The following is a 23919-nucleotide window of genomic DNA, read 5'->3' on the forward strand; positions in this document are numbered from 1 at the left end:
TAATTTGTCCTGCATCGTAAAGTTATCTTTCATTTTACTTCAATTTTTGTGATTTTGAGGCTGATGACATCGTCACCAACGGAGCCGCAATTGTGTCAAATTGGCGATGATTAATCTTCCACCATTGTCTTCAGCAAATAATTGGAGAATTGTTTGAGGATTATTTCAGGGATCATCTGGTTCTGAGAATCGCGTGTTAGTTTAGATTAGAATGAAAAATGTCTTTCTGGTATTTAATATTATTACCTGACTATCGTAGACATCTGTTCATACATTTCTGGGTAGAAGAGGAAAAAATAACATGAAATTATCTACGTGTTAAATTGTAAAGACATTACTTGGTATCTAAAATCATTTTTAGTTTATTATGTCATATGATAAAATATCTTATCTTGGTATTTCCATTGGGCTATCTACTTATAATATAATTATTTTACTTCTACGCATAGTCAATCCCAGCCAAATTCCATTTCCTCAATTTTTATATTCAGCCCTTCTAGGGATGAGTCCATCGTGGGATCGTCGAAAGTCTCTTCCATACCCATTTGCTGAAATAAATCAAAGAAAAGTGTACCTTAATTATTATAAATTTACTATACAATTAAATTTGTCGCTTTTTAACGTAAATTTGGTTGTACCTGCAGTGCAACGAGTTGTTTTGGATCTCCAACTAATAAAATCTGGGTCTCACTGTCAGATGATTCTTCTAAAGAAGCTACAGCTTGTGATGTTTCTACCTGTGCAGCTTTACTCATCATTACTCTCTACAAAAATAAAAAATGAGGAATGACAAAAATCGTGTTCGTATTTTAATTACAAATCAGTAATAGAAAATTTCCCCAAGAAATAATAATATTACTTTTGAAATTGAAACTTACATTTTGCCTACTCTTTCTTCTCTTCACCTTCCCCGCATCTGCTCCATCAAAATAAGCATCACTCCCTTCATCACTGTCAACCAAAGCATGAGTCGTTCTTTTATGCATAATGAGTGTTCCATGCTGCCTGTAGCTCTTATGACAGAGCTGACACTCAAATGGTTTGGCCGGTGTGTGGACCAGCCGATGTTTATAGAGACTAGAGTACTCGGTAAAAGACTTTCCACAGTTCTCAACCATGCAGGTGTACGGCTTCTCCCGCGAGTGGATTCTCATGTGGTTTTTATAATTTGTAGCACTTGCAAAGGACTTCTCACAGACTTCGCAGGTGTAAGGGCGCTCTCCTGTGTGCGTCCTTATGTGGACTTTCCTGATGTTGCTGGTGGTGAAGGCTCTCTCGCAGCCCTCGAAGGGACACGGGAAGGGTCTCTCTCCTGTGTGAGTCCTCATGTGCTTTAGGAGATCCCCAGAGGTCTTGAAACTCTTTTCGCAGGCTGTGGCAGTGCATTTGTACGGTTTCTCACCTGTGTGGGTCCTCTGGTGGGCCTTCAAACTGTATCCAGTTGCAAAACTCTTGTTGCATCTAGAAAATTGAGTCAATGACGTTTAGAAAACTTTTGACGAAGGATATTTCGATTGGAATTCTTGATTTAGTCATAATTTAGTAAGAGCGTGAATTAATACGAATGATTTTTGATGAATAATTGATTGAAAACTATGAAAAATGAAAAAAAGTTGATGTAAAATTCAAAACATGGGTGATTTTTATTAAAAACTATTTTAATCTTTACCTGGGAAAGTCACATTCATACGGTCTCAGCCCAGTGTGCGACCTCTCGTGAACTTTCAAATGATTGGGAGTCGTGTAGATTTTTCCACAGCCCTCCCGAGGGCAGGCGTACCTAATCTTTGATTCTAGATCTGATGTGAGCCCCTTTGAGTCCTTTTTTTTTGGCTTTCGAGGATCTGAGTCTAACGTACTGGTTACCATATAGGCACTGCCATTTATTATCTGGATTTGAGCGTAGGTCGTGTCTGATGAGTCTGATGTGCTGGGCTCGGAGTGGACAACTACGGGATCAACCTCTAGGTGAACTACTCGCCCTTCGAGACCTGCCACGTCCCGAATTACTATGGAACGGGGGACGTCTTCGTCTACTTTGTAGTCTAGGTCTGAGGATTTTTCAGAAATTTTTGAGAATATTAACGGTGCCAATGGTGATCGACAATTTTCTAAACAAATTTTGTCCTGCTTCGCTAGTAGAGTTAATGTATTAATGAAAGAAATAAAAATGTATTTCAACTGTAGTTACCTGCGCTGGGCTCGTGATTTGTCACGAATGCTTGTGTGCCATCAGAGAATGTGACTGCAGTTAAAGTAGTTCCTAGTAACTCGTGGTCTTGGAGGATTACTCCTTGAAGGGCGGTTTCATCTTCCCCGTTTGTCATCACTGGGAGAGTGTCCTGGTCATCCTGGAGGAGCGTTAAAAGAATTAGAATATTAAAAAACTAATATAAAACACTTTGTTTAAAATATACAATTCTGTTTCAATCTATCAAATAAATACTGTTAAATTTTGACAGACAAAAGAGTAAAATTGTATTTTAACACTTACAGTCAATTCTTCCAGAAGAGTAAAATCATCTTCATTTTCCGGAGAATTTTCACAAGTTTCTGCATCTTCCAATGACATGTTCACGCTTATTAGTAAACTGAAATCATCAATCCGTTTCTTTGGAATAAGTAAATAATAACATACTCCAGAATTTGGAGGTTATCCCAAACTTTTTTCATAAAAATCACTATTTAATTCATCACAAGTCATCTCCAACACCAAAAAACCGATTCGATGACTTTCCATTCCATTTTGAAGTAATTTTTGTGACTTCCAATCTTCCAATAATGTTCACAACTGACAACAATTGAAATAACGTTCCAGTAACGCCATTTCTATTGTTGAACACCACAATGACGACAAATAAATCACCATCACCGGTGTTACAAGTCTTATGAGACAGACTGACTGTCGCATGTTCGAAGTAATTCAAAAATTCATACTCTTGAGAGTGATTGTTTTTTATTTTGGTACGAATCACCAAAGAATCTTGGGAAATATTACCCATAAACTCACTCGTCGGGGCTGCGTGAATCCAACAGAGTGGAGTGAGCGCGTGGAAAGTGCTGCGCACGCGCAACACCTCGGGAATATTCGGGGGAGTTCGGAGACCGGGAGGAGCATTAAATTCGTGATTTTACCTGACTCCAAAACGTCCAGCATTCCTTCTGTTTCATCTAGGGTTATTGCGAATTCCAATGATTCCCGATCGTTAATCGGCCAAAAAAACTATATTTTTATCAAAAAGTATTCGATGTTTCCCTCATAAATTTTATTTTTTCCAAAAACCATGAGAAAAAATTACAGAACACCATAAATTTGTTAGAGAATTAAAGTAAGGTGAACCATTCTGTATTGTCCATATCCCATCGTAGGTCTATAACTCTCGTTAAGGGCACTTGAACCGTTCAATGAGCCCTGGATTTGTCCCACCCCCTTCATAGAGCCATCTCGTCCTTCAACCACCACAGCCACCGGCAATCACCACTTACCATTGACACAATCAGGATATAATTAGTCCTCATCATCGTGGTCATGTATTCCATTCCCCCAGTTTCATCATGATCTTCAACAAAGTGGGGTACGTAAGAAGGGGGATGGACTACCTATGGATCACGACATTCTCTAGGCACGTCTGAACTGGATCAGTTCCTGACCGCGTGTGTCCGTGACACCTCCACAACATTCTGGCCCTCGAGTCAGTGTGATTGAACAATTAAAACCCCATCAAACATCTCAATCAATCAAAAGTCGTAATTAATCTGGAGCAAAAATCGTGACTTTTCTACGACTCAGTGATCTTATCGGGCTCCATTAATCGCTGGATACGATGCTTATGGTGAGTTAATTAAAGTGGAATCGAAACCCCAATAAATTCCATTAAATCATCCAATCGATAACATCGCAATTGGAATTAACTCGTGAGAAAAATTCATTTACATTCAAAATTCCCAAAAAAAAAAATTGTTCACTTACTAATCGATAAGAGAGTTCACTAATTATACATTCAGAGAATGGGTCGATTATTTAATTAGTAGCTTCGTTAATTACAAGAGGTAAATGTAAATCTCGCTCGTCCAGGTCTCGGGAAGACAATTCCATATTTGAAAAATCACGAGACTTAACTTTTCCCTTTCCTCTACAGACCAGGATCATGTGATTGTCATGTACCTACGCATTACCATCACTCGTATGTCATTCAAACGATGCATTACAACTATTACCCGTCTTTCTTCTCCCCTTTATTTTTTATTTCGTACTTTCGTAAAAATTCACTGCGCTTGCATAATGATTTCTGTACGAGTAAAACGTTCGCCTCCGCCTCTTGTTCCTCGGCCTTCCTTTTATACCATTAACTGTCGGCAGTAACAACAGTAGACGCTTAGGATACAGCTCACGTGGCTGCTTTTATGGATATCTGCATTTTTGAGCCTTTTGTCTTGTTTCGTAATTCAGCTATTTTCACCTTTTACATACAATGTTTTTATCCTCTTTGAGCTGCTACCATATAGGGTCTGATAATTGTATGCCTCTTCATTACATTAAAAGCGTGTGAACTGACATGAGTTGGGTAATCATTGGATTAAATAATAGAACATGTAGAGCAAAATCAACACTGACAAATCGTTAATGCATTTGCGTTGTTGGTTGTGATATTTTATGAGATTTATAGATTCTCATTTAATTTCTCTAACTTGCTCTCTATTATTTTTTATATTACCTGTAACACTCGGTTTTAAATGTAGTTGGTCCTCCACAATTTCGTGATACCTCGGGTTATACTGGATCTGATTGAAAATAGGAGAATAATTTTTCTATACTCAAAAAAAAAAATTATTTAGCTTTTTACCGGTTTTAACATCAACTCCATTCCTGACAAATTTACGGATCAAGTTAGAACTTCAATCTTGTCTTAATTATGCAATCCTCCACCTGAGCAGAAACAACAGGCCCCAATGTATCCAATGAAACCGTAACTTCACGGATTAATTATAAAACCCGTATGAAAAATGATCCCCCAAGTGAGAGAGAGAGAATAAATCGCCCCCGAGGTAAAAATAAAAATCATTAATAGCTTGATCTCGTTAGAGAAGATGAAAGTTTCAGGTACTGGTCACGTAGGTGCTACCGCAGGTATATTTTACATAGTTGAGTGATGGATATATGAGGCTCTACGTCGAGGCCCTGCAGTCCTGGGGCCACGTGATACGCTATTCCACTGAGATTGTATTTTGTGCGGAGGCTTCAGGATGCGATCGTACGCGCTACGAGATATAAAGTCCCGTGACTTGTCTTGGCATTGCCCAACTTCTGGCTTCAATAAATTTAAAACCCGTCTCTTTTACCCACTCCCGTGATCAGACGCCCGTTATAAGGCCCAAACTGAAGTACTGGGTCACGTGGATGGAGGGACTCCAGGTGTATTTCCACTTGTTCGCCGGTCTTGGGGATGATCGAGTCGCGTGATATGAGGATGGTGGGGAAGCGGGGAAAAATCGTTATGAGTCTATTGGGAGGAATTTCGAAAGAATGGGAATTCATTGGAATCGGCGATTCTTATCGACTTACTTTCACTGTCACTGGCATAAACTATTTCAAAGGGGTATATAATCGTGAATTGGTAACGATGAAAAATTTGTTGCGATTTTCATCTTCGATTTCTTCGGGTGTGATGATTGGCGCCAAAAAATTCCCCTCTGGAAATCCATTCCCACGCAATTCTCGCAAAATACGCTCGATGCAACTCATCGCTGTGGCAATCTCGATTAATAACTCTCGACCCAGACCAGGATTTACTCACTCGGGGAACGATTTGATGAGCGAACATGATTTAGAGAGGAATAATTCCCAGGCATTGGTGCTGGGGAGTCAGTTGCAATTGCACTTGGTAATTTATCATTTTTTTTCATTCCAGTTAAAAATTCTGGGCTTGCTGGTCACTGGAGCTGCTACCACGTGTGCAGCTCCACTCGCCACTGTTCACGTCAGGTTTGTATCGCCACCGCATTATCACGAGCACGAGCTCACGACTGATGGTGAGTAATTACGTGAAATGAGTTAATTCATCTGTCCATTCGTATAATTAGAGAAGCATAAGAGTTTATTCCGTGAATATCTACAAAACCACTGGGTTTAACTCGAAACATCACGGAACACTATTTATAGAGAATTGCATGAGCTACAAATTCGTTCTCACACATTTTTTTGTAAATACCGTAGTTTCGAAGACATTTGCCAAATTGTCTACAAAAAGATGAATTTAAAAATATTTTTGAACGGGTTGCAGGGGGTGGTACAGTCGTTCAGAAGAATTTCCTCAGTATCGGAAGACAACACCCCTCATTTGGTACGAATCATAATAATATTAATAATTATTATCTGCCATAAACAAATTAATCTTCATCAGTGGAATGATTTTATCACGGCTCTGTCCTAGGTGAGAGGTTGTCAGGACCATTTCGCAAATCCCGAGTGATTACCCCCCAGAATGCTCAGTCCCTGTGGCCCGTGGGTGTCTTTGTACCCCCCCTGGACACCAACGACCTCGGCATCAGCTCAGAAGACGCTTATCACACCCCAGACTTCTCAAACGGTCTAGGTAAAAATACGAGAAAGATGACACAGAAGTACAGGAAAAGAAAATTTTGAAAAATAATTGTATTGACGTATAAAAAACGAATGCAATAAATTTTTCAGATCACCCTGATCCACTTTTGCTAACTGGAGAAGCGGCAATGATAGCTGTCAGATATTTGTACGGTCACGGTGAGTTATTTTTCCACGAGATTCCCCACGTGCGTGCAATACTGCGGAATCAGGAGGAGAGACGATCGAACGGTCTTCACGAGAACATTCTGAAGAGCCTCAGGCCCGCCTCGCCCTTCTACAGCAATCATGGGCATTGAGACTGATCCAAATGACCATATACTAATCCTGAGGAACTCCACAGAAAGGACAATTGATGATGAGTCGTCAATCGTCCTTTTATGGGGTTTTTAATGAGAAGAAAAATCGATTGGACACTCACACCGATTTTTTTTCATTAGATACATAATGACAAAGGCTTTTTGTACTTGCATTAGTCATATCCTTCTATTATTTACATAAAAATATACAGTCTTTTGCCCTTCACCGCATCACTATAAGGCTCGCTATGAATACAAATAATCCGGATATCTTGATGGAATTGGCGTTGTTGCACATGTCACCGTTGCAGAAGCACATCCAGACTTTTTTGTAGTTCTTTATTGTGTAGGCACATCTCTCTTCACCATCGTCAGGTCCGCGCTGGAGGCACATTCTTTGCGTTGCTGTACCGTATTCTGGGCGTGAAAAAAATTAGAAAAGAGTGTGTAAACGTCCGGGGAAATTGGGAGAGAAAAATAGTGCGATCGTTGTAAAATATTAAATATTTGCCGGAACTGCAATCAGCACTCAGGAAAATTCAAGTTACCATTATTCAAATTAGGCGATTCTATAACTTTTCCGCACCATCCTGATGCACATGGTACAACGTCAACACCAGGCTCACTCTCAATCATCGTCGCATTCATCGTGAAAGGATCCTTGCAGGATCCTCCCTCACCCCTCGATCGGCAATCGACACATCTTCGTAGTGCACCTGAAAGGTCACGTTGTTATTCACAAGGAAAAATAGACATGTTAATTAATGCAGCAGGTTTTCCCTGCGCCCGTCCTTTAATCATGAATTATGATCGGTATATTACGTCATTAAGCTCAATCGAGCCAACTCCCAGACGGAAAAAATAGTCCAGAGGAGAAAAAAAATCTGAAACATTTTCATCGAACAAAATAACGTCCTCTTCTGCTTTTCAGGATATTAAATTATTTATTGGTATTATCGGTATGCAATATTGTTTGCCCCAACGTTTGTGCCATCGAGGATAATGGTAACAGGTTGCAGATAATCGCAAAGTGAAAGTGAGAGATTTAAATGACTCACCATTGACACTTATTCCTAGACAAGAGAGGACCACCAAAGTGCAAAAGATCCGTTTGTTCTCCATCTTCGAGGGAATTGAAAAGAATTTTGACTCGTTGGAATCCTTGAATTAAATTTTGACAAGTACTGGAGAAACCATTCAGCGCACAGCCATGTTGAAGTGCCGACTGAGCCTTCTTCAGAAACCGGACATTCAGCGCTCCACTCTGGAGGCCTTTCACTTTGTGTCTCTCTGTGTTAAGGTCGTTGCACACTGAGGAAATATTATTTTTTCACCGCTCTTTTATGCGGCTCGGGTTTCAAGTGGGAAGTTTGGGAGGTGACGATGGGTTGAGGATCGACTGGAGGTTTTTTTTTTTTGCATTAGTCTTCGGCTTCGTCGATGGACACCTTCGTTGTGAATCTGTTCTTCTTTCTGCAAGCTATGATCAGCCCACCGCAGTAACAGAACGATGTGAGCAGGAAGATGAAGCCGAGGTAACCCATGTGACGAAAAAATGCTGGGAGATAAATAAATAATTATTTTTAAAGGAGGAAAAATAATTATTTGTGTGCAACGAGAGAAAAATGTTGTGAAATGCAATAATTGTTTTTTAACTGTTGTTTAACATAATCAGACAAAGTACCCTATAGTCGTGCAATTTTCCCAAAAAAAATCAAATTTTACAGAAATTTTATCAATTCGATCTCAATCAATTCAATCAATATTGTTATTAATTCAGTTAACAATAATTAATTTGAAAAGCGGATTTCATTTAAAAGATTATCGCGTTCGAGATGCCCCGTGCGCATGCGCAGTGCTGGCTCTGGCAGTCAAGGACGATTAGTTCAGGCGTCGACATCCAGATGGCTTTTCCGAAAAATTGTAGCCTATTCGTTCGTTCTGTTTCTCGCAAGCAGTTGGTTACTACCATGTTTCGTATATATAAAGCAGGCGGATTTCAGGTTTCCGTACTTGCTTCGGCAGTACATATACTAAAATTGGAACGATACAGAGAAGATTAGCATGGCCCCTGCGCAAGGATGACACGCAAAATCGTGAAGCGTTCCACATTTTTTTGCAATATCTAGACATAAATTCGATCAATAAATTCCAAAATTTCAGAATAATTAGATTAATCCTCGCTCTTACGTTAGATTTTGAATATCTTTTTCCTCCAACAGTTAACAAAAAATTAAAGTAATTGATTTCCAAAGAAAAAAAATTTAATGCCATGAAAATAGTTCAAAAATTGCTCATTAAAAAATTATTAATTTACCTTGCGTTAACAATCGACTTTTGGAAACGACTCTGATTTTGACTTGCATCATTCTAACATCATCTACATAACACGTGTAATTCCCCTCCTCGTGACTCGATACTCCAATCAAATAGAGGGTTGAGAAAGTATCGACCATCACCCTGGCCTCTTTGTCTTTCTTCCTAAAGGATCTGCCGGTTCCCTTCTTCAAGACTATCGAGTCCTTTCTCCAGACAATTTGTGACTCTAGAGTACTCTCAGGACACACCAAAGCCAGATGAGCACCATCAGCTAGAGTGTACCTCTTCTTGTACTTAAATTTGTTCTTCTTCGCTTTCTTCTCTCTCGGGCACTTCTTGCATTTCTCTTCCAGGATGAATTCTGGGAGATGCTTGGTGGCACTGCTGATGGCTGGGAATTCAGCTTCCAGGATCAGGGATTTACAGGGAAGGAGAGGAGATTTGGAGAAGAATTTTACTATGTGATCTGCATCTTCGGTCACCATTGTCTTTGCAATTGTCAAAAAAATCGGCATTAAGGGCTATTTATACATGACGTCACGTAATAAATCTTTATTCGATGCTCTGCATATTTTTTGTCATTAAAATGTTAGGAGATTAGTAATTTTGAATTGTGGATTAGATTTTTAATAAACTTTGACGAGAGTCATTTACTCGGTTTTCTAATGACCTCTTGATTCTACACTGCCCTTTGCTAGTTTTTATCCCTTTCTTTCCTTTACACTTCTGACAAGGACTCCAAACACTCCATTCAGAGACTATTTCGAGGGAAACACCAGCAGCACGAATCTCCGCCAAGGGTTTCATTTTAGATACCTAGACAATAATATATAATTGTCCAATAACCAAAGAAAAATGTTCTATTCTAAAGGCACCAATTGCAAATATATTTGCGAAATAATGATTTAATTATTTTTGTACTGCCATTCTGCTACACAATAACTTCCATAAAAAATGCAGGATGATTGCAAATATTGTAAAATTGGAGAGAATAAAATTTTATTAATTAGTTTCCTTATTAAAGAACTCTATAAAATGATCAATTACAGCTAGACGAAGTGTCACAGGCCTCAGATTGACCTCCCTGTACTTCTCCCAATCGGAGATGTTTCCCTTGGCAGTTCCAATATCGAGTACGTCCTTAGAAATGGCTGAAAAGCACTTCCATCATTGTCTCTATACCCTTGACATTGCCATACCTGATACAGGCCAACACAAGCTCACGTTCTACCCTATAATTGAATTTATTCTCCACGTCCTGACCCAACCCTCCATGACACCTGTAAATCCCAGCGTCGTTGAGATTGAAGTCCTTGATGATAAGATTTAATTCCGGGGTCAAGTGGATCTTATTGGAGGACATGTTGTTGGCCATTCCCAGGTCGACTTCCTTCTCCTCTTCCCCTTCGAGGCGATCTTGGAAGTACCATACTCTGGGCTGACTGTCACTGGCTTCATTGCTACAGAGGAAAAATCAGACCCTAAAATTTCTGAATGCAATTAGCTTCTTGTGCCTTAATTATGCCATTATCAGGAAAGTGACTGGATATTTTATTATCGAAACAGTAGCTTAATTAATGAGATTGTTAAAAGTGTCATTGCCTCCCTGAAACTGGATCTCACCAAAAATGACATTCGAGTCCAAGAGTTGATTCCAGTTCGGCGTCAACCAGAAGATATTCATCAAGCTCATCAGAAGTTATTAATCTCTCTTTATCTCTGCAATATTTACTCAACTCTGTCTGCACATCAAACGATAAGCTCAAGGGGAATACCCAGAGGAGTAAAATAAAACCACTAGAATTCATGTGATCGAAGGACAAAGTAAACAAGCTTTGAAGACAGCAAAGAATAATTAGCTATGATTTTCAACTCCAACAAATTTGATTGGATTATATAATTTAAATTGAGGAGCTAATGCCCTAAGAAATTCAGTAACTTCATGAAGAAGAACTGGAGGAAGAAATTGTGGACAATTCCAATTTCCGTACTTTATAAAAAAAAAACAAAATAAATTCTGTTAAGTAAATAATACTGAAGTTGGTTAAAATCATTTTCCCCTCATTTCATAGATTAATAGTAATTTTAACTTGTGAATATAGCCAGCTCGATACTCCTCATTTTGATAAAAAAAATCAATTAATGGAAGTTATAAACATTTATAATTCGACATATATATGAAGAACATAACCAACAAGTTGAGGTTTTTCCTAAAAATGTGTATTAACTAGAAGTCACAATGTATTTAGCCAGCGGGGGTGGTAAATGGGAAAATTAATTAGTTTTTTTTTGTATCCCACTGGCTCATTAACAATCATAATTTTAATTTTTCTCATGATGTCCTGTGGCAGGCATGAGGCACCACCAGGAATGCACCACTGTTGATAATAAATTGAAGTGGAGAGTAATCACAATGTCTTCGAGCCCTTTCAGCCCTTTATTCTCCAGGTGGCCGAGAAGCCCAGAACAACGCGAAAAATGGATTTTAAAATATTCCTGGAGACAGAAAATTCGCAAATCTCCTCACAAATTGAGTGCCACCTTCTCCGTGGTAATGCCATGCCTGCCTTACCGACAGGTACATTCATCATCATCGTTCATGCGCCACCGCCTGGAAATTTAACCGTTGGAACCGCTCCATAAGCGTCCGCACTTCCCTATAATTTCTGTTGGGGTGCTGGAAGGTGACTGGCTGGAGATCGTGGCGCCTAGACGGTACCTCACCGACCATTCCAGAATCTACAAGATCACACCCGCGCCATCCGCGTTACCCACCACCTCCCAGATACACCCGATTATTCGACAAACATGGTTTACGTAATATTGTTTATACTTTGCGAAACTAATTGCTGATTCCGTTGCATTAAGTCGTTGTCCACGTGAATGACTTGAATGCGCGTTACGCAAGATGGCCGCGCGAACATAACATTTTTGAATATTTCGCACACGGTAATTGCGAAGGATAAAGTTTATTAAGAGCCATCGACCATAAAACATGAACAAAACGAATAAAATTTGTATTTTACCCACAAAGTTTGATGTAAAAGTAGGTAAACTATGAAAATAAAAGTGGAATAAAATTTGAAATTCGCAATGAAACATTAAATTCGCGAATAGCCCTGATTGTGCGACGTTGAGACCGGTTTCGTCTCATTTCCCCTCGACTTCTCCCGTCAGATTCACAAGTGATTATGCCTATATACTAATACCCCCACACCTACGAATGCACATCTCCGTTCTGCCCCTCGAATTGTCCTGTCCACCGCGAATGCATTCCCCCGGGAATGTTAATAGCCCTGAACCAAGAAAATCCCAATTACCCCCAATTATTCGTTCTCCCTCTGGCGCTCTCCCTCGTTATCAGGACCACACCGGATGGCTCCCGGGGATGAAGAAATAAAAAAGAAACGGTGGGAATTTCAATTTGAACGGATAGTTACCGAGGGGGTCTGGTGGAAGAAAAAAAAAAAAGCCCGCCTACCCTCAGCTAAAATCGTACGGTACACGATTCTCTACTCTTGCTTTTACCGTACCCTCGTTTTTGACTCCCCACGGCGATTTTAGGAGAGGTGAATTCCACGAGAATGACGTACAGACGATCCTCCGGTCATTAGGAACCTTTATACCTGTGTCTACAATCTTTTGTGAACCTGTTACCTTTTCCTTGTGTCTTCTGACAAGTGTTTTCGTATCTGATTGACCCATCTGTGCATTTCACCATCTCTCTTTGATCCCGACGTCCTCGGCTTCTTTTTTATGCCGAATGGGCCTTCTTCGGCTGACAAATACGCGCGCGTGACATTTTTATTGGATTATTGAGCATAAATTGACGGCTGTAATAATAAACATTTCGTCATTACCGGAGGAGTCATTATTCAGTAATTATTCATCACATAATTGTCCGCTTGTTAATTTTCCATTCGTCAATTTTTTCATGAAATTTTCGGTCCCTTTTTCTATTAACATTCTTTCTATTGATTATTTTTTTGGAGGAACTCTTGAATTCTAATCAAGGCTCATTAATTCGGAATTTGTAATTCGTTTTACGTAGAAGGTACGAGTAAATCCACCGGAAAGAAACGGCTACATGCCTAAATGTGAACCTTGTGTCCCGGTTATTGCAGTAGGAGTTAAATTAGTAGTTTTACACAACTCAATGGGTCGTGCCTTTTGTCCACTCTATTTATTATACCCTCCATCCTCATCCACAATTTTCCCATTCATGTCAAGACTGCAATGATCATTCGTTGTCCCTCGTATATTTTTTTTTCTTCGTCTGTTGTAATCTGCAATAATTACCGCACCGTAGAGTTCCTCGGATTCTCCTGGCGAGTCATTACCCCTCGTCCTGGGCGTTTGCCAAGCGTGAGAATGGAAATAAATAAAATATGAAAAAATACTTCCAGGTGATGATGAGCTGCATTTAACGATCGCCGTCAAATATCCGATAATTTGGCGGTAGAATAGGAGAGAGGCATCGCCGATCGATTCGACAGGGCTCTCCTCCCTGTAGGATTCGCACGTGGTGGGGAGAGACGTTTTTCAGGTAAAACAAAAAGGCACCTGAGGAACAAAATAATAAAAAAAAAAAGGAAATATACCAAAACCCGTCTCTCAATCCCACAGCGCAAAGTCCTCGTCTCTCACTTTATTCCCCACATTAAGACTGTTCATTGTCTTTGTCTGACGTGAACCAAACCCGCCACTACAAGTGCCCCCACAACTCCTTCCTCTTCATCTCAAGACGACCAACCACCTCTCACTTCCACCGCCAGCAGTTTCTTCGGGTCCACGCTCTTCCCGATTCCCCGCACAGTCAGAAGAGTGTCGCTGCACCATTCGATTGGTCGTTGTGTCCTCGAAATTTTCATGTTAATAACGATTTTTCCATTCGGCAATTAGTGATCAGTGATTAACCGGCAGCTCAAGAGATATCCTCGTTGTGCTTATCGAATAATCAACTGTCGCCCGAGTCTCTGAGGAAGTGAATGGGGAAGTGCTGGGGTCGTCCTCGGGGGTGCTCGTCCAGGGGAGGATTTTCGTCGTAGGAGTGATAATCGAGAAAGTATCGGAGAAGCGAAATATGTCTCGTGGCCGCATCAGTCGCAGCGCTAACCGGTTGCAAGATCTTAAAATAGTTTCTCCGGCGTAGGTAACTGGGAATATAACGTGAGAAAACCTCAAGTTGGATTTTAACGAGGGTATTCAATAGTATCAGGTAAATAGTACACGTGTACCACGATGACAAACTGCATCTCATCCTCGAATCATTGATTCTCGTATTCCACCTCGAAATTTCCCTTTTGACGGAATTCTCGTGGTCTCCCTGGAAATTGATGATTTGAAAAATTAGTCTTGTTATGTGGAACATGTGGGAATGTAAAAATACAGATACAGAGTTGTGTTTACGTATCAGCGAAGAGCGTAATCCAGGTGGAGATGCTGGGGCTGTAAGAACCTTGCTTATCCGAGTTATTTCATCGCCTCGGGCAGCTCTCAGAGAACGTTCGTACTGGAGGCTGTAGCATGGTCATCACACTTCTTGTCCCTGGCTTCGCATTTCAATTTAATACGAGATTTTACTGAACGTCTAATCCCTCTTTCCCACGCAAATAGTCCCACAATTTTTATTACATTTTTTTCTTGAAAATTTTGCGAATATTTTAACCCGCGCAAAAAAACCTTTCGTAAACTCGATTCGAAAATTCGACCGTCACAAAGTCGTTAGAAAATTTGTTTAATGTGCGGAAAAAATATTTAATTAATTTCATAAATTGTTTATGTATTAATTTAAAGTATTGATCCCAGTCAGACATTTATTTATCCATCGAAATTAATAATATCGTCTGGATGCGGTGATCGAAAGATTATTGTTGTATGTCTCTGTTAAAACGCACGTATTTTCCTAATTAGAAAAACGAATTACAGACTCTGGTGCACTCGACCGGTGCTGACACATCGTAAAATGTTATTCTCTAATTTCGGTAGAGGAGGATTTGTTGTACTACGTTGTTAATCCTAAGGCAGCTCGTGCGCCAACAGGTACAGGCACAGGTGCACCCTCACCCCTCCACTTAATTTATTATCACCCCAGTACAAACCTTCTGTGGAGGATCGAGTATCAAGTGAGGGTGGGGGTGGTATCATTACCTGGAAGATATTGTAAAACCGAACTACGGTTGACCGAACCAAATGCCCTGTTTATTATGTTGGAAGGGGTCTATTGGCCAGTGGGGGGAGGGTTCAGACATCCCGAGGTACTTGGCAGATCCTCTGTGCTTTCGGTTTAGTCCTTCAGTGTTTCAGGAGAGTTCACTCACTCCAGTTGTACTCATTCTCATTTCAATTTTATTTTCAATTTATTTAACTGGATTTTTCCGTCTGTTACGCCGACTGTGCAGTGTTTATCGTGTTTACCATTCGTCGTGACAAGTTAAAGGCGTTCGTTAATTCAAATTTCGGGGAAAATCCGCATATTACATCACAATAAATACGGACTATTGCGTGTGAATTCAACGTGATGATATTAATAATTTTTTCGGTGATTTTACGCCAGTGAAGACGTCGCTAAATTTCTGAAGATTATTTTGCACATTCGATTGTCATCAGTGGATAAAATTTCTATATAAAGGTGTCTGTTACCAAGAGGTATTGAGAAATCAACAAATACTTGGGAATTCTGATTTTTCAATGTAGAATCAGCGAACAAATATGCGGATTCTATTCATCTTGAATTTCCGTGGAATTTCTCATATTTGTTCTGTCATTCTCTCTCGATGTTTATTGACCAGCATTGAGCACTGGGTTAGAGACTCCATTCCCTTTCCAATAATAATTCATGTACTATTGCTCACGTACTGCGTACCACAGTCTCCGGTTTTTGTGTATAAATAGATCACGGATAAAAACGATTAGAAAGTACGTACATCGATACGCATAAATCCGAGAATAATTTGTCGTAAACAAATGAATTTTCCACCGAATAACTGATGAATTTGAGGAATAGCGTGGGCTGATGTTTCGTGAAACTGGCATTTGACCGGTTTAACGGTGAAATTCAATTTATTAAATAGTTCTTTTACGTTAATAAACGTCCGGCTTCTTGCGTTCCGGTGGATTTAAACTGTATGACCTCGGGAATTATCGCTGATGGAAACCAAGTGGAATTGCGCTCATTATGTGAGCAACGGGAGGAAGAAATGTTGTTCACACTCAGATGTTTTATTGCTCACAGGAGAATTTTGTTTTCATCATTAACATGAATTTATTCATCAATCGGTGAATAAATTTTCTCTTATTCCAGGAATAACCGTGGAATTGATGTTTCAGGACACGATGACGTGGTCCCGAGTGATGACTCTAGTGGGAATCACGGCGATTCTCATTCTCTCAACAACAAGGTTTACCTATGCCTGTAATGAAGCCATTTGCGCCAGTGTCGTGAGCAAGTGCATGCTTACTCAAAGCTGTAAATGCGATCTTGTCACGTGCACGTGTTGCAAGGAGTGTTTCTCGTGTTTGTCTTATCTGTACGATGAGTGCTGCTCATGTGTTGGTCAGTATAACGTGTTTTTTATCCATCTTCTACATCGTGATAATTTTTTTTATCCATTAAGTGACCACTCAATTATCTTTCTTGGGGAAATCGAAGGTTTAGCGAGAATTTTTCACTCCAGTATTATTATTTTCATTAGAAAAAATACATTACATACAACAACTGTTACGCATTTTGACGGAGCAATTTTACATTCAGTTTGAGTAGAATAATTTTTTTATTTTTTAATTCAGTAAAAATTACGGGACAATTACGCATTTGTTCACTGAACATTCCATAATTTCTCCGCGACCATTTGGACTTTTCCTGAACGTTCACGGAAAATTACGAAACACACGTAACTTTTAAAGAATTTTTCTCTCCGTATGAGAATTTAAATTTAATTCTGAAAAATCATCGGGCCAGAATTATCGCGATAAAATGTTTAATTTACCTCTGACGTCTTTCCATTATACCCATGAATTTATGACTTTCCAGATTTATGTCCGAAGCCTAACATAACGGACAACCCATTGAGTAAGAAATCCCACGTCGAGGACTTCAGCGAACCCGTCCCGGGGCTTTTTCAGGCACTTACGGCCGAGCCTGATTCGCACGAAAGGTGGATAACATTTACGTATCCCGTGGATTTTGATGTTTCAATGTACCAACCGAAGAACGACAAAGAGATTAAATATCACATGCGTAAGTCAAGTACATATCCACGAAAGTGGTCTCAAAGAGGTGCCTGAGATTCGTCAGGAGTTGAATTAACTAATTATTTTTCCATTGATTGATTCATCTATGCAGTCGTGAAGGGCAGAAATTAATTAATTATATTGAAATTGATTTTTAACGCAGAAACCGTCGAGGAAGTGCATCACCCTCTTAAACCAAACATAATGACAGTAAACTGCACCGTGGCCTATATGGCTCAATGTAACTCATGGAACAAGTGTCGTGCATCATGTCAAAGCATGGGGGCAACGAGTTACAGGTGGTTCCACGACGGTTGCTGTGAGTGCATCGGTGACACGTGTATAAACTACGGAATTAATGAATCAAGATGCATTCACTGTCCCGCCGACAAGGAGGAGGACGAATTAAAAGAGCCATACGACGACTATGGTCAGGACGATGATGAGCTTATTGACGATAATCTCGATTAATCAATGTTGACATACACTAGAGGGGAAGAGAACGAATTATCATCAGTGATCTGCAGTTTTTAATGAATCCGGTGACAGTTATTTCTTGAGTTCCTGCAGTTCTTATAGATCCAGTGACAATTATTCATTGAATTTCGTGCACTTTTTACTCTCTAATTGTATTAGTAGGTGTTAATTTTAAATACGAAATTGTTGTTCGTACGATGTTAATATTTAAAGGTGAGGGATGTGGTAAATTTAACTGGGGGAGGGTCAATCCTTTGGAAGGTTTGATGATTTTTCGACGACATATGGAAATCACTGGAACCACTCGTCTGTGGGAATGGCTCAAAGTCAATTCGTTTTTTTTTTGTAAATGATGATTATTGATTTGACAGTAAAGGAATATTGTGCAGATATAATTAAGGCTGAATGATTCCGTTATTTTTTTACTCGTCAGTCGATGTTTAGAACGTATTGCAACGTTTTTTCCCATCTTCATTGTAATTATTTATCGTGATGCTCATTCTGAGGGTACTAGTGCCATAAACATACGAAAGAATAATTTGTACATATGATTTTAAATGTGTGCATCACGAGTATGTTGATTCAACATATATAAAAGTTAATTTTATATAATATAAAATAATAAAAGAGAGGTAAAGATTCTCTGCGTGTGACAGTCTTGTTCAATTCTGTTCGTCCGTTGATTTTTTATCGTCATCAATTTTTATCGAGCATATTTTGCGCTGTTTTTATATTTTTCGCATGATATTAGTTTTTCTCAAGTGACAAGAATATATTATAACCGTTGGCTAGACGTAATTGTTTCTTTTTCGATGACTTATTATTTTTTTTAGTGGCAAACTTCAAGGATTTTCGATATTGACATTTTAAAACTTTGTGAAGAAACTCATGAATGTTTTACTGATTGAAACACTTTGAGTCTCTGGCTAAATCTTTGACTCCAAATAGAATAGCAGAGAATAAGTTATACTCTTTCTTCAATCTTGTAAATACGACAGGACTTTCAAAATTCTGCTGAATCAATTCGTTCCTGAAATAAATCCACAATTACCAAAAATGTCAGATTCGACTTTATTAACTTTTTTCCTCTTTACAAGTCATTTTGCAGATTTTATTGAACATCAACTTATCTCGATACAGACTCCAGGAAATAATCCCGAAAGACGTTTTCTGTCGGGAGAGGAGGCTCAGACAAATTCGCATTTGATATGGAAATATTACACGACAATTGAGTTCCCCCTCAGTTTCATTCTAGAAACGTTGATATTCCGATATTTTGGTCCGCGGGATATTATTCATCGTAACACATATTTAAATTTTCTGAATGCATTGAACAGTATTTTTTATTCTCAACAAACTTCTGGGATTATTCCAGCAAATGGATAGAAATAGATAAATCAATGAACAGACAAATTTCAAACGCTAAAAGTCAACAACTTCGTGAAGCTCTTTAAAGTTTTAAACGTGGAAAATTGTTCTAGTAAATCCATTGGAAAATTTGGGAAATTATCCTAGGATAGACTTTCTCTAGGAAAGTAATTTATTTATTCATCATTCAATTAACTAATTAGTCGGTGGTCTGTCATCCTGGCGATCAGAGTTCTCTGGCAGTTTGATGAAAGGCAAGTCTCCACTGGTCCACATCGAATAAAATGGAGACCTAGCTCCTTCCTAGAAAGCAGAGAGAGCTCATTAAAAATTAAATTAACAAATTACACATAGCCGCAATAAATAAATAACATGAATTACTCCGGTAGCGGCACTCTCCGAGCCAGAACGACTATTAACTGACAAACAGGATTCTGCTGATGAGCTATTCTTCCTGGACGGAGGAAGATCGATATTAGTACTAGCATCTGACTCCCTGTGGGAGCTATGATCACTGTGCGATGGAATACTGTCTTTGCTACCACGGTAGCCTGCACTTCCACTCGCTCCACTGTGTTCTATTGAGAAATTCATATAATTTTGGCCAATTCCATTAATTTTCCAAATTAAAAAAAAATTAAAAGTCCCCATGAGATATAGATTCTATACATTATAAAAATGTAACTTGGACTACTTAAAAATATCTTTCAACATATAATTATTCTCCTTTGGAAACAACAACGAGAAATGGATTTTTTAGGAGAAATTCGGAGGACTTTGGTTTTTGGGAAAATTACCCGAGTCACGGTGATCGCCACTGTGTCCAGAATGGTCCGAGTGATCACTGGAGTGTGAATCTTGAGGCCATCGCGGTGATCCACCTCGCCGTGAATCCGGCCATCCAGAGCCAGTGTAATTAGCTTCAAAGCTACATGTAGTTAATATCACACCTGGCACGTGTTGACTGTTCAAGACTGATGGCTGATTTGATGGCACGTTACCTGGAGACACATTCAAAACAATTTTGTTCACGTTTTCCCTTTCTAGGTGACGATAACGATCTCTAACCTTGGGAGACAAAATTAAAATTTCCGTGTATTCAGTGGCGAAATATTTTGTACTGACTTCCTCATTTTTATTCAATTGTCATTGAATATTTGAGCGGACGTTATTTTTCTTCACTTATCATCACATTAAATGTTCGCTAATAAAAATAAATCCTTACAATGAATCGAACAATAATAACAATTCACCAGTGAAGTTTTTGGACTTTAATACTCTCTCATTGTTTCCTCATCCTGGGAACCAATTTAATTTATTTTTTTTAAATAAATGAAAAAGAACAATTGACTTACCTGGTCGACAGGATAACAACTGAATAGCCTCCTGCAGGCCATCTTCACTAGCCATCCCCGAGGACTTCCACACCGAATCAGGAGTAATCGACCTGCTTCTGTCAGGCTGTGGCACCGTCAGCATCGACCTCTCCTCCTGCCTCGGCCACTCAATGATGTGCCTGCAGTCCCAGGGCATCGACCACCGCCTCATAGTGCTGTCCGTCGACTCTCCAGGCATCTCGGCCGCCGCCGTTTCCGACCATCGTCTCTGCACCAGGACGGGAAACAGGGGATACCTAAGAGGCGATCTCTGATAATTCTGCTGAATCGATGACGCTGACACCGGCGCTGCAGAGCTGTAAAGTCTTTCGAAGCACTGCTGAAGAGTTGCTATGTCGCATTCTGTGTTTCCTGCTTGAGAACATGAACACTCGGCTATTCCACCTGCATTTAATTCAATTTTTATAGGCAAATGAAACGAAAGAATGTCGAGGGATTCATGAAATTTCATGTTTTATCAATGGTCTCACCTAAACACTCGCAGCACGCGACGCAGAACTGATACTGCAGATTAATGAAGGTCAGGAGATTGTCACGCAGTATATCCTGAAAGCGGAAACAATGTATCTACCTTTAACACAGACGTAAAATCGATATCAGAAGATAGATAAAGTGACTTTGACTACGATTTACTGTCAGGGAGCCAATTACCGAACGAACTTTGTTGTTGTTCACGACTTTGATGAGATTTTACCCCTCAACCTGTTTTTCATATTTCCAATTGTACTTAGCCCTGAATTGTCAAATCTATTGCGAATTTTTTTCTAAAATAAAGTAGAAATGAGACTGACTTTGTTTCATCAAATTTAGTGCCCTCAGATGATTTACAAATTTGATGATAAAAAAATCCTAAATCAATCCCAGGATCTAATGAAAAAATCCCGAAATCTCTTCATCACCACACTTTGTTGAAAGCCCTAAAAAATTATGAAAAAAAGCAGAATAAAATTAAGGTAATACTGACGTGCTTATCACCGTCATTATCGCGTGCCGCGTGGTCCACGAGTGTGGCAATCACGTGGTTTCTAACAGTATTACTGGCCACACCAGTAGCTCGAGTCAACTCTTCCCATCCAGCCAAACACTGGCCCGTTAATCTGCAGTCAAGAACGGCATCATGATTCGATAGAAGTACTTGCAGTGATTGGGCCAACTTCGTACCAGCGCAGCATAGGCCATTGAGCATCTGTCAGCAGAATATACTCTCAATATTTACAAACGCAATTCCTCATTTCAATTGTACAAAAAATTTATTTTGCAATCTCTCTCACCTGCAAGTAGGCGAACCAACTACTGAGGCACTCGTTCACCTCCATCTGACTTTTAATTACTGGATTGTCACCGTTGGTCTTCGCATCGTTTCCCCCACCTCCTTCGGCCATCCTTCGAGCTATTTATTAATTTTTCATGATATTTAAAATTGGGTGAAAATTGTATCTGTCGAATATTCTCCCGTAACTCGAAATTCACCACATTTCCATTGAAATTTCAATGACGAAGGGACAACTGTGTTTGTGTTATACCAAAATGAAATATTTACCATTTTAGTCATTTATTCTAACTGAAAATCGAAGGAGCGTGTAAACAAGTCGTCTGGAGGCTTTGAGTCCTATCGATATTTCAAAACAGGAGACGAATATATTCAAATCATTCATACAAATACATCAAATTAATGGAATAAACGTCATTCTAATACTTACATTTTCAATTCCGATGCGAGGCGGCCCTCGCGGGGCCGCGTGCCCGGGAAAACTGATGGTAACCCGTGTAGAACGTGTATTGACGTAAAACGACAGTGACCGACACCATGATGAGCATCAGAGCGCACACGCTCAGTTATCGCGAAGCCTCTCCAGCTACTTCACCCTTCCTGCCCCTCGCGAAATAGCAATTTGTACTTGCGCACATTGCACTTCAAATTTCCCTCGATTGAAGTTGCACACTGTTCTTGATCAACGACAGAGGGCGTCCAGGGGATCTCTCCGGTGATGCACATGCACCTGTAATTAGCCAGTATATAATTAATTCCCTAATGAAGTCCCTTAGATCATTTGCGAATCATTTTGGATGATTTAGGATTAAATTTCGGAATTCGGGAGCTAATTGTGTTCTTTTTTAATTAAAATTTTTTGTAATAGCGCATAATTAGCAGATGGTATAATCGAATATCAATTAAATTCCAATAAATCGATACCAACTTCTTTAGGAAATTCGAAAAAATAAATATTTACATTTAGGAATGAATCGTTTTTTAAAAATAATTCTTCTCGATCCCGGCGAGGGAGGGAGGGGGGGGGGGTCTGGTCCCAAATTCTGAAATTGAGTCTTATATTATCCTAAATAATTCCCAAATGATCCAGGGTGAATTAATTAGTGAATTAATGATATATATCTGTTAATTATACGCCTCTGTGATATGCCCTGTCTTTCCGATAAAGTAGAGAGTGATGTTATCGTTAAAATCCGACTATTCGGAACACTGCGAATTTGAAGATGTCTTCATCGCGAGAAAGAGAAAAAAAAATTGAAAAGGTCATCGTGGAGAAATATCAACGGGTATTTTATGTATAAAAAGGTCATTCACTCATTAAATGTTTTTCTGAATAGCCATTGGCTTGATGAATGGGTGGCTTAAAAAAGCCCATTGAGAGGACTAGACTAATTACAGGAGGAACACCACCAGACAATCGGAGACCATTTAACGCGTGGTAATTAATAATTCGGAGACTGAATGGGAGCTAGAAGTTATTGAAAATCAGTTCTGTCAAACCTGTCTGAACCTTCCTGAGGTGAAAGGGGGCCTGAATGACGTCAGAATCGTCGTGGACAATGAACACATTGGAAAGAATAACATAACATATTGCAGGTCCATTATTAGAAAAAAAATGAGATTTTATGGGTAGTTTTAGGGCGGTCCTGTGTTTTTTCTGAATTTTTAAAGATATTAACAATAAAAAAGCAAATAAAAGTCATAAAATAAGTATGAAAAGCGAATTTCAGTGGAGATGATAGACGTACCGCGAAAGTAGAAGGTAATTTTACCTGCAAAAATCCAAAATTCAGTTTAAAAAATGGAAAGTTCCTCACAAACAAAGATCAATGGCTCCTGTATGCCCAGAAGGGCCAGTCACTCATCTCCCGATTTCCTTGACAGTCATACAGTCGCCAAATAGGTAGCTCAAAGCAGTCAGGTAGGAGACTGAACCAATCAGACACCGACTGCAAA

The 23919-nt window shown here is 39.4% G+C and overlaps 7 protein-coding genes and 1 non-coding gene across 12 annotated transcripts in view; 4 read left to right on the forward strand and 4 right to left on the reverse strand.

Annotated features, from left to right (window-relative positions):
• Window positions 1–338: 338 nt before the first annotated feature.
• LOC135167302 (zinc finger protein 76-like) lies at window positions 339–3056 on the reverse strand. Of its 3 annotated transcripts, none has more exons than XM_064130361.1 (7): window positions 2999–3056; window positions 2495–2591; window positions 2192–2351; window positions 1670–2051; window positions 879–1461; window positions 639–764; window positions 339–548 (listed from the first exon to the last, which is right to left on the reverse strand). In XM_064130361.1, exons 2-7 carry the CDS (start codon window positions 2570–2572, stop codon window positions 450–452), a joined length of 1428 nt encoding a protein of 475 aa, XP_063986431.1. In that variant the 5' UTR covers window positions 2573–2591; window positions 2999–3056; the 3' UTR covers window positions 339–449. The 3 variants fall into 3 exon arrangements, with proteins under 3 accessions (XP_063986431.1, XP_063986433.1, XP_063986432.1); XM_064130363.1 differs by having other exon boundaries at window positions 3011–3029; XM_064130362.1 differs by lacking the exon at window positions 2999–3056 and adding an exon at window positions 2873–2998.
• A 412-nt stretch (window positions 3057–3468) lies between these two features.
• Window positions 3469–6911, forward strand: LOC135167309 (uncharacterized). The gene is made up of 5 exons (XM_064130379.1): window positions 3469–3833; window positions 5910–6030; window positions 6282–6341; window positions 6432–6593; window positions 6692–6911. Exons 1-5 carry the CDS (start codon window positions 3825–3827, stop codon window positions 6898–6900), a joined length of 561 nt encoding a protein of 186 aa, XP_063986449.1. The 5' UTR covers window positions 3469–3824; the 3' UTR covers window positions 6901–6911.
• Window positions 6912–7059: 148 nt separating this feature from the next.
• On the reverse strand, window positions 7060–8188 carry Rtv (retroactive). The gene is made up of 3 exons (XM_064130382.1): window positions 7959–8188; window positions 7449–7616; window positions 7060–7317 (listed from the first exon to the last, which is right to left on the reverse strand). The coding sequence occupies exons 1-3, from the start codon at window positions 8020–8022 to the stop codon at window positions 7124–7126; spliced, it is 426 nt and encodes a 141-aa protein (XP_063986452.1). The 5' UTR covers window positions 8023–8188; the 3' UTR covers window positions 7060–7123.
• Window positions 8189–8306: 118 nt separating this feature from the next.
• LOC135167304 (uncharacterized) lies at window positions 8307–12858 on the reverse strand. Its single transcript, XM_064130367.1, has 6 exons — window positions 10843–12858; window positions 10444–10679; window positions 10267–10370; window positions 9874–10035; window positions 9218–9707; window positions 8307–8458 (listed from the first exon to the last, which is right to left on the reverse strand). The coding sequence occupies exons 1-6, from the start codon at window positions 11025–11027 to the stop codon at window positions 8322–8324; spliced, it is 1314 nt and encodes a 437-aa protein (XP_063986437.1). The 5' UTR covers window positions 11028–12858; the 3' UTR covers window positions 8307–8321.
• LOC135167772 (U6 spliceosomal RNA) lies at window positions 8910–9016 on the forward strand. The gene has a single exon (XR_010299919.1). It is a non-coding gene; the product is annotated as a U6 spliceosomal RNA (small nuclear RNA).
• Window positions 9253–23919, forward strand: part of LOC135167310 (myosin regulatory light chain sqh) — a 35588-nt gene continuing 20921 nt past the window's right edge. The window contains exon 1 of the mRNA XM_064130381.1: window positions 9253–9262. The gene's annotated coding sequence lies outside the window, so the exon portion shown is untranslated. The remainder of the gene's footprint in view (window positions 9263–23919) is intronic.
• On the forward strand, window positions 14011–18985 carry LOC135167308 (twisted gastrulation protein homolog 1-A-like). Of its 2 annotated transcripts, none has more exons than XM_064130376.1 (4): window positions 14011–14437; window positions 16549–16774; window positions 17252–17458; window positions 17615–18985. In XM_064130376.1, exons 2-4 carry the CDS (start codon window positions 16555–16557, stop codon window positions 17920–17922), a joined length of 735 nt encoding a protein of 244 aa, XP_063986446.1. In that variant the 5' UTR covers window positions 14011–14437; window positions 16549–16554; the 3' UTR covers window positions 17923–18985. The 2 variants fall into 2 exon arrangements, with proteins under 2 accessions (XP_063986446.1, XP_063986447.1); XM_064130377.1 differs by lacking the exon at window positions 14011–14437 and adding an exon at window positions 15467–15867.
• LOC135167303 (uncharacterized) lies at window positions 18723–23912 on the reverse strand. 2 transcript variants are annotated; one of them, XM_064130364.1, is made up of 9 exons: window positions 23781–23912; window positions 22394–22693; window positions 21965–22083; window positions 21658–21879; window positions 21164–21239; window positions 20652–21077; window positions 20094–20297; window positions 19678–19874; window positions 18723–19599 (listed from the first exon to the last, which is right to left on the reverse strand). In XM_064130364.1, the coding sequence occupies exons 3-9, from the start codon at window positions 22073–22075 to the stop codon at window positions 19492–19494; spliced, it is 1344 nt and encodes a 447-aa protein (XP_063986434.1). In that variant the 5' UTR covers window positions 22076–22083; window positions 22394–22693; window positions 23781–23912; the 3' UTR covers window positions 18723–19491. The 2 variants fall into 2 exon arrangements, with proteins under 2 accessions (XP_063986434.1, XP_063986435.1); XM_064130365.1 differs by lacking the exon at window positions 23781–23912 and adding an exon at window positions 22234–22302 and having other exon boundaries at window positions 22394–22662.

Source organism: Diachasmimorpha longicaudata, chromosome 11 (assembly GCF_034640455.1).
Source record: "Diachasmimorpha longicaudata isolate KC_UGA_2023 chromosome 11, iyDiaLong2, whole genome shotgun sequence".
In the NCBI taxonomy this organism is placed as follows: domain Eukaryota; kingdom Metazoa; phylum Arthropoda; class Insecta; order Hymenoptera; family Braconidae; genus Diachasmimorpha; species Diachasmimorpha longicaudata.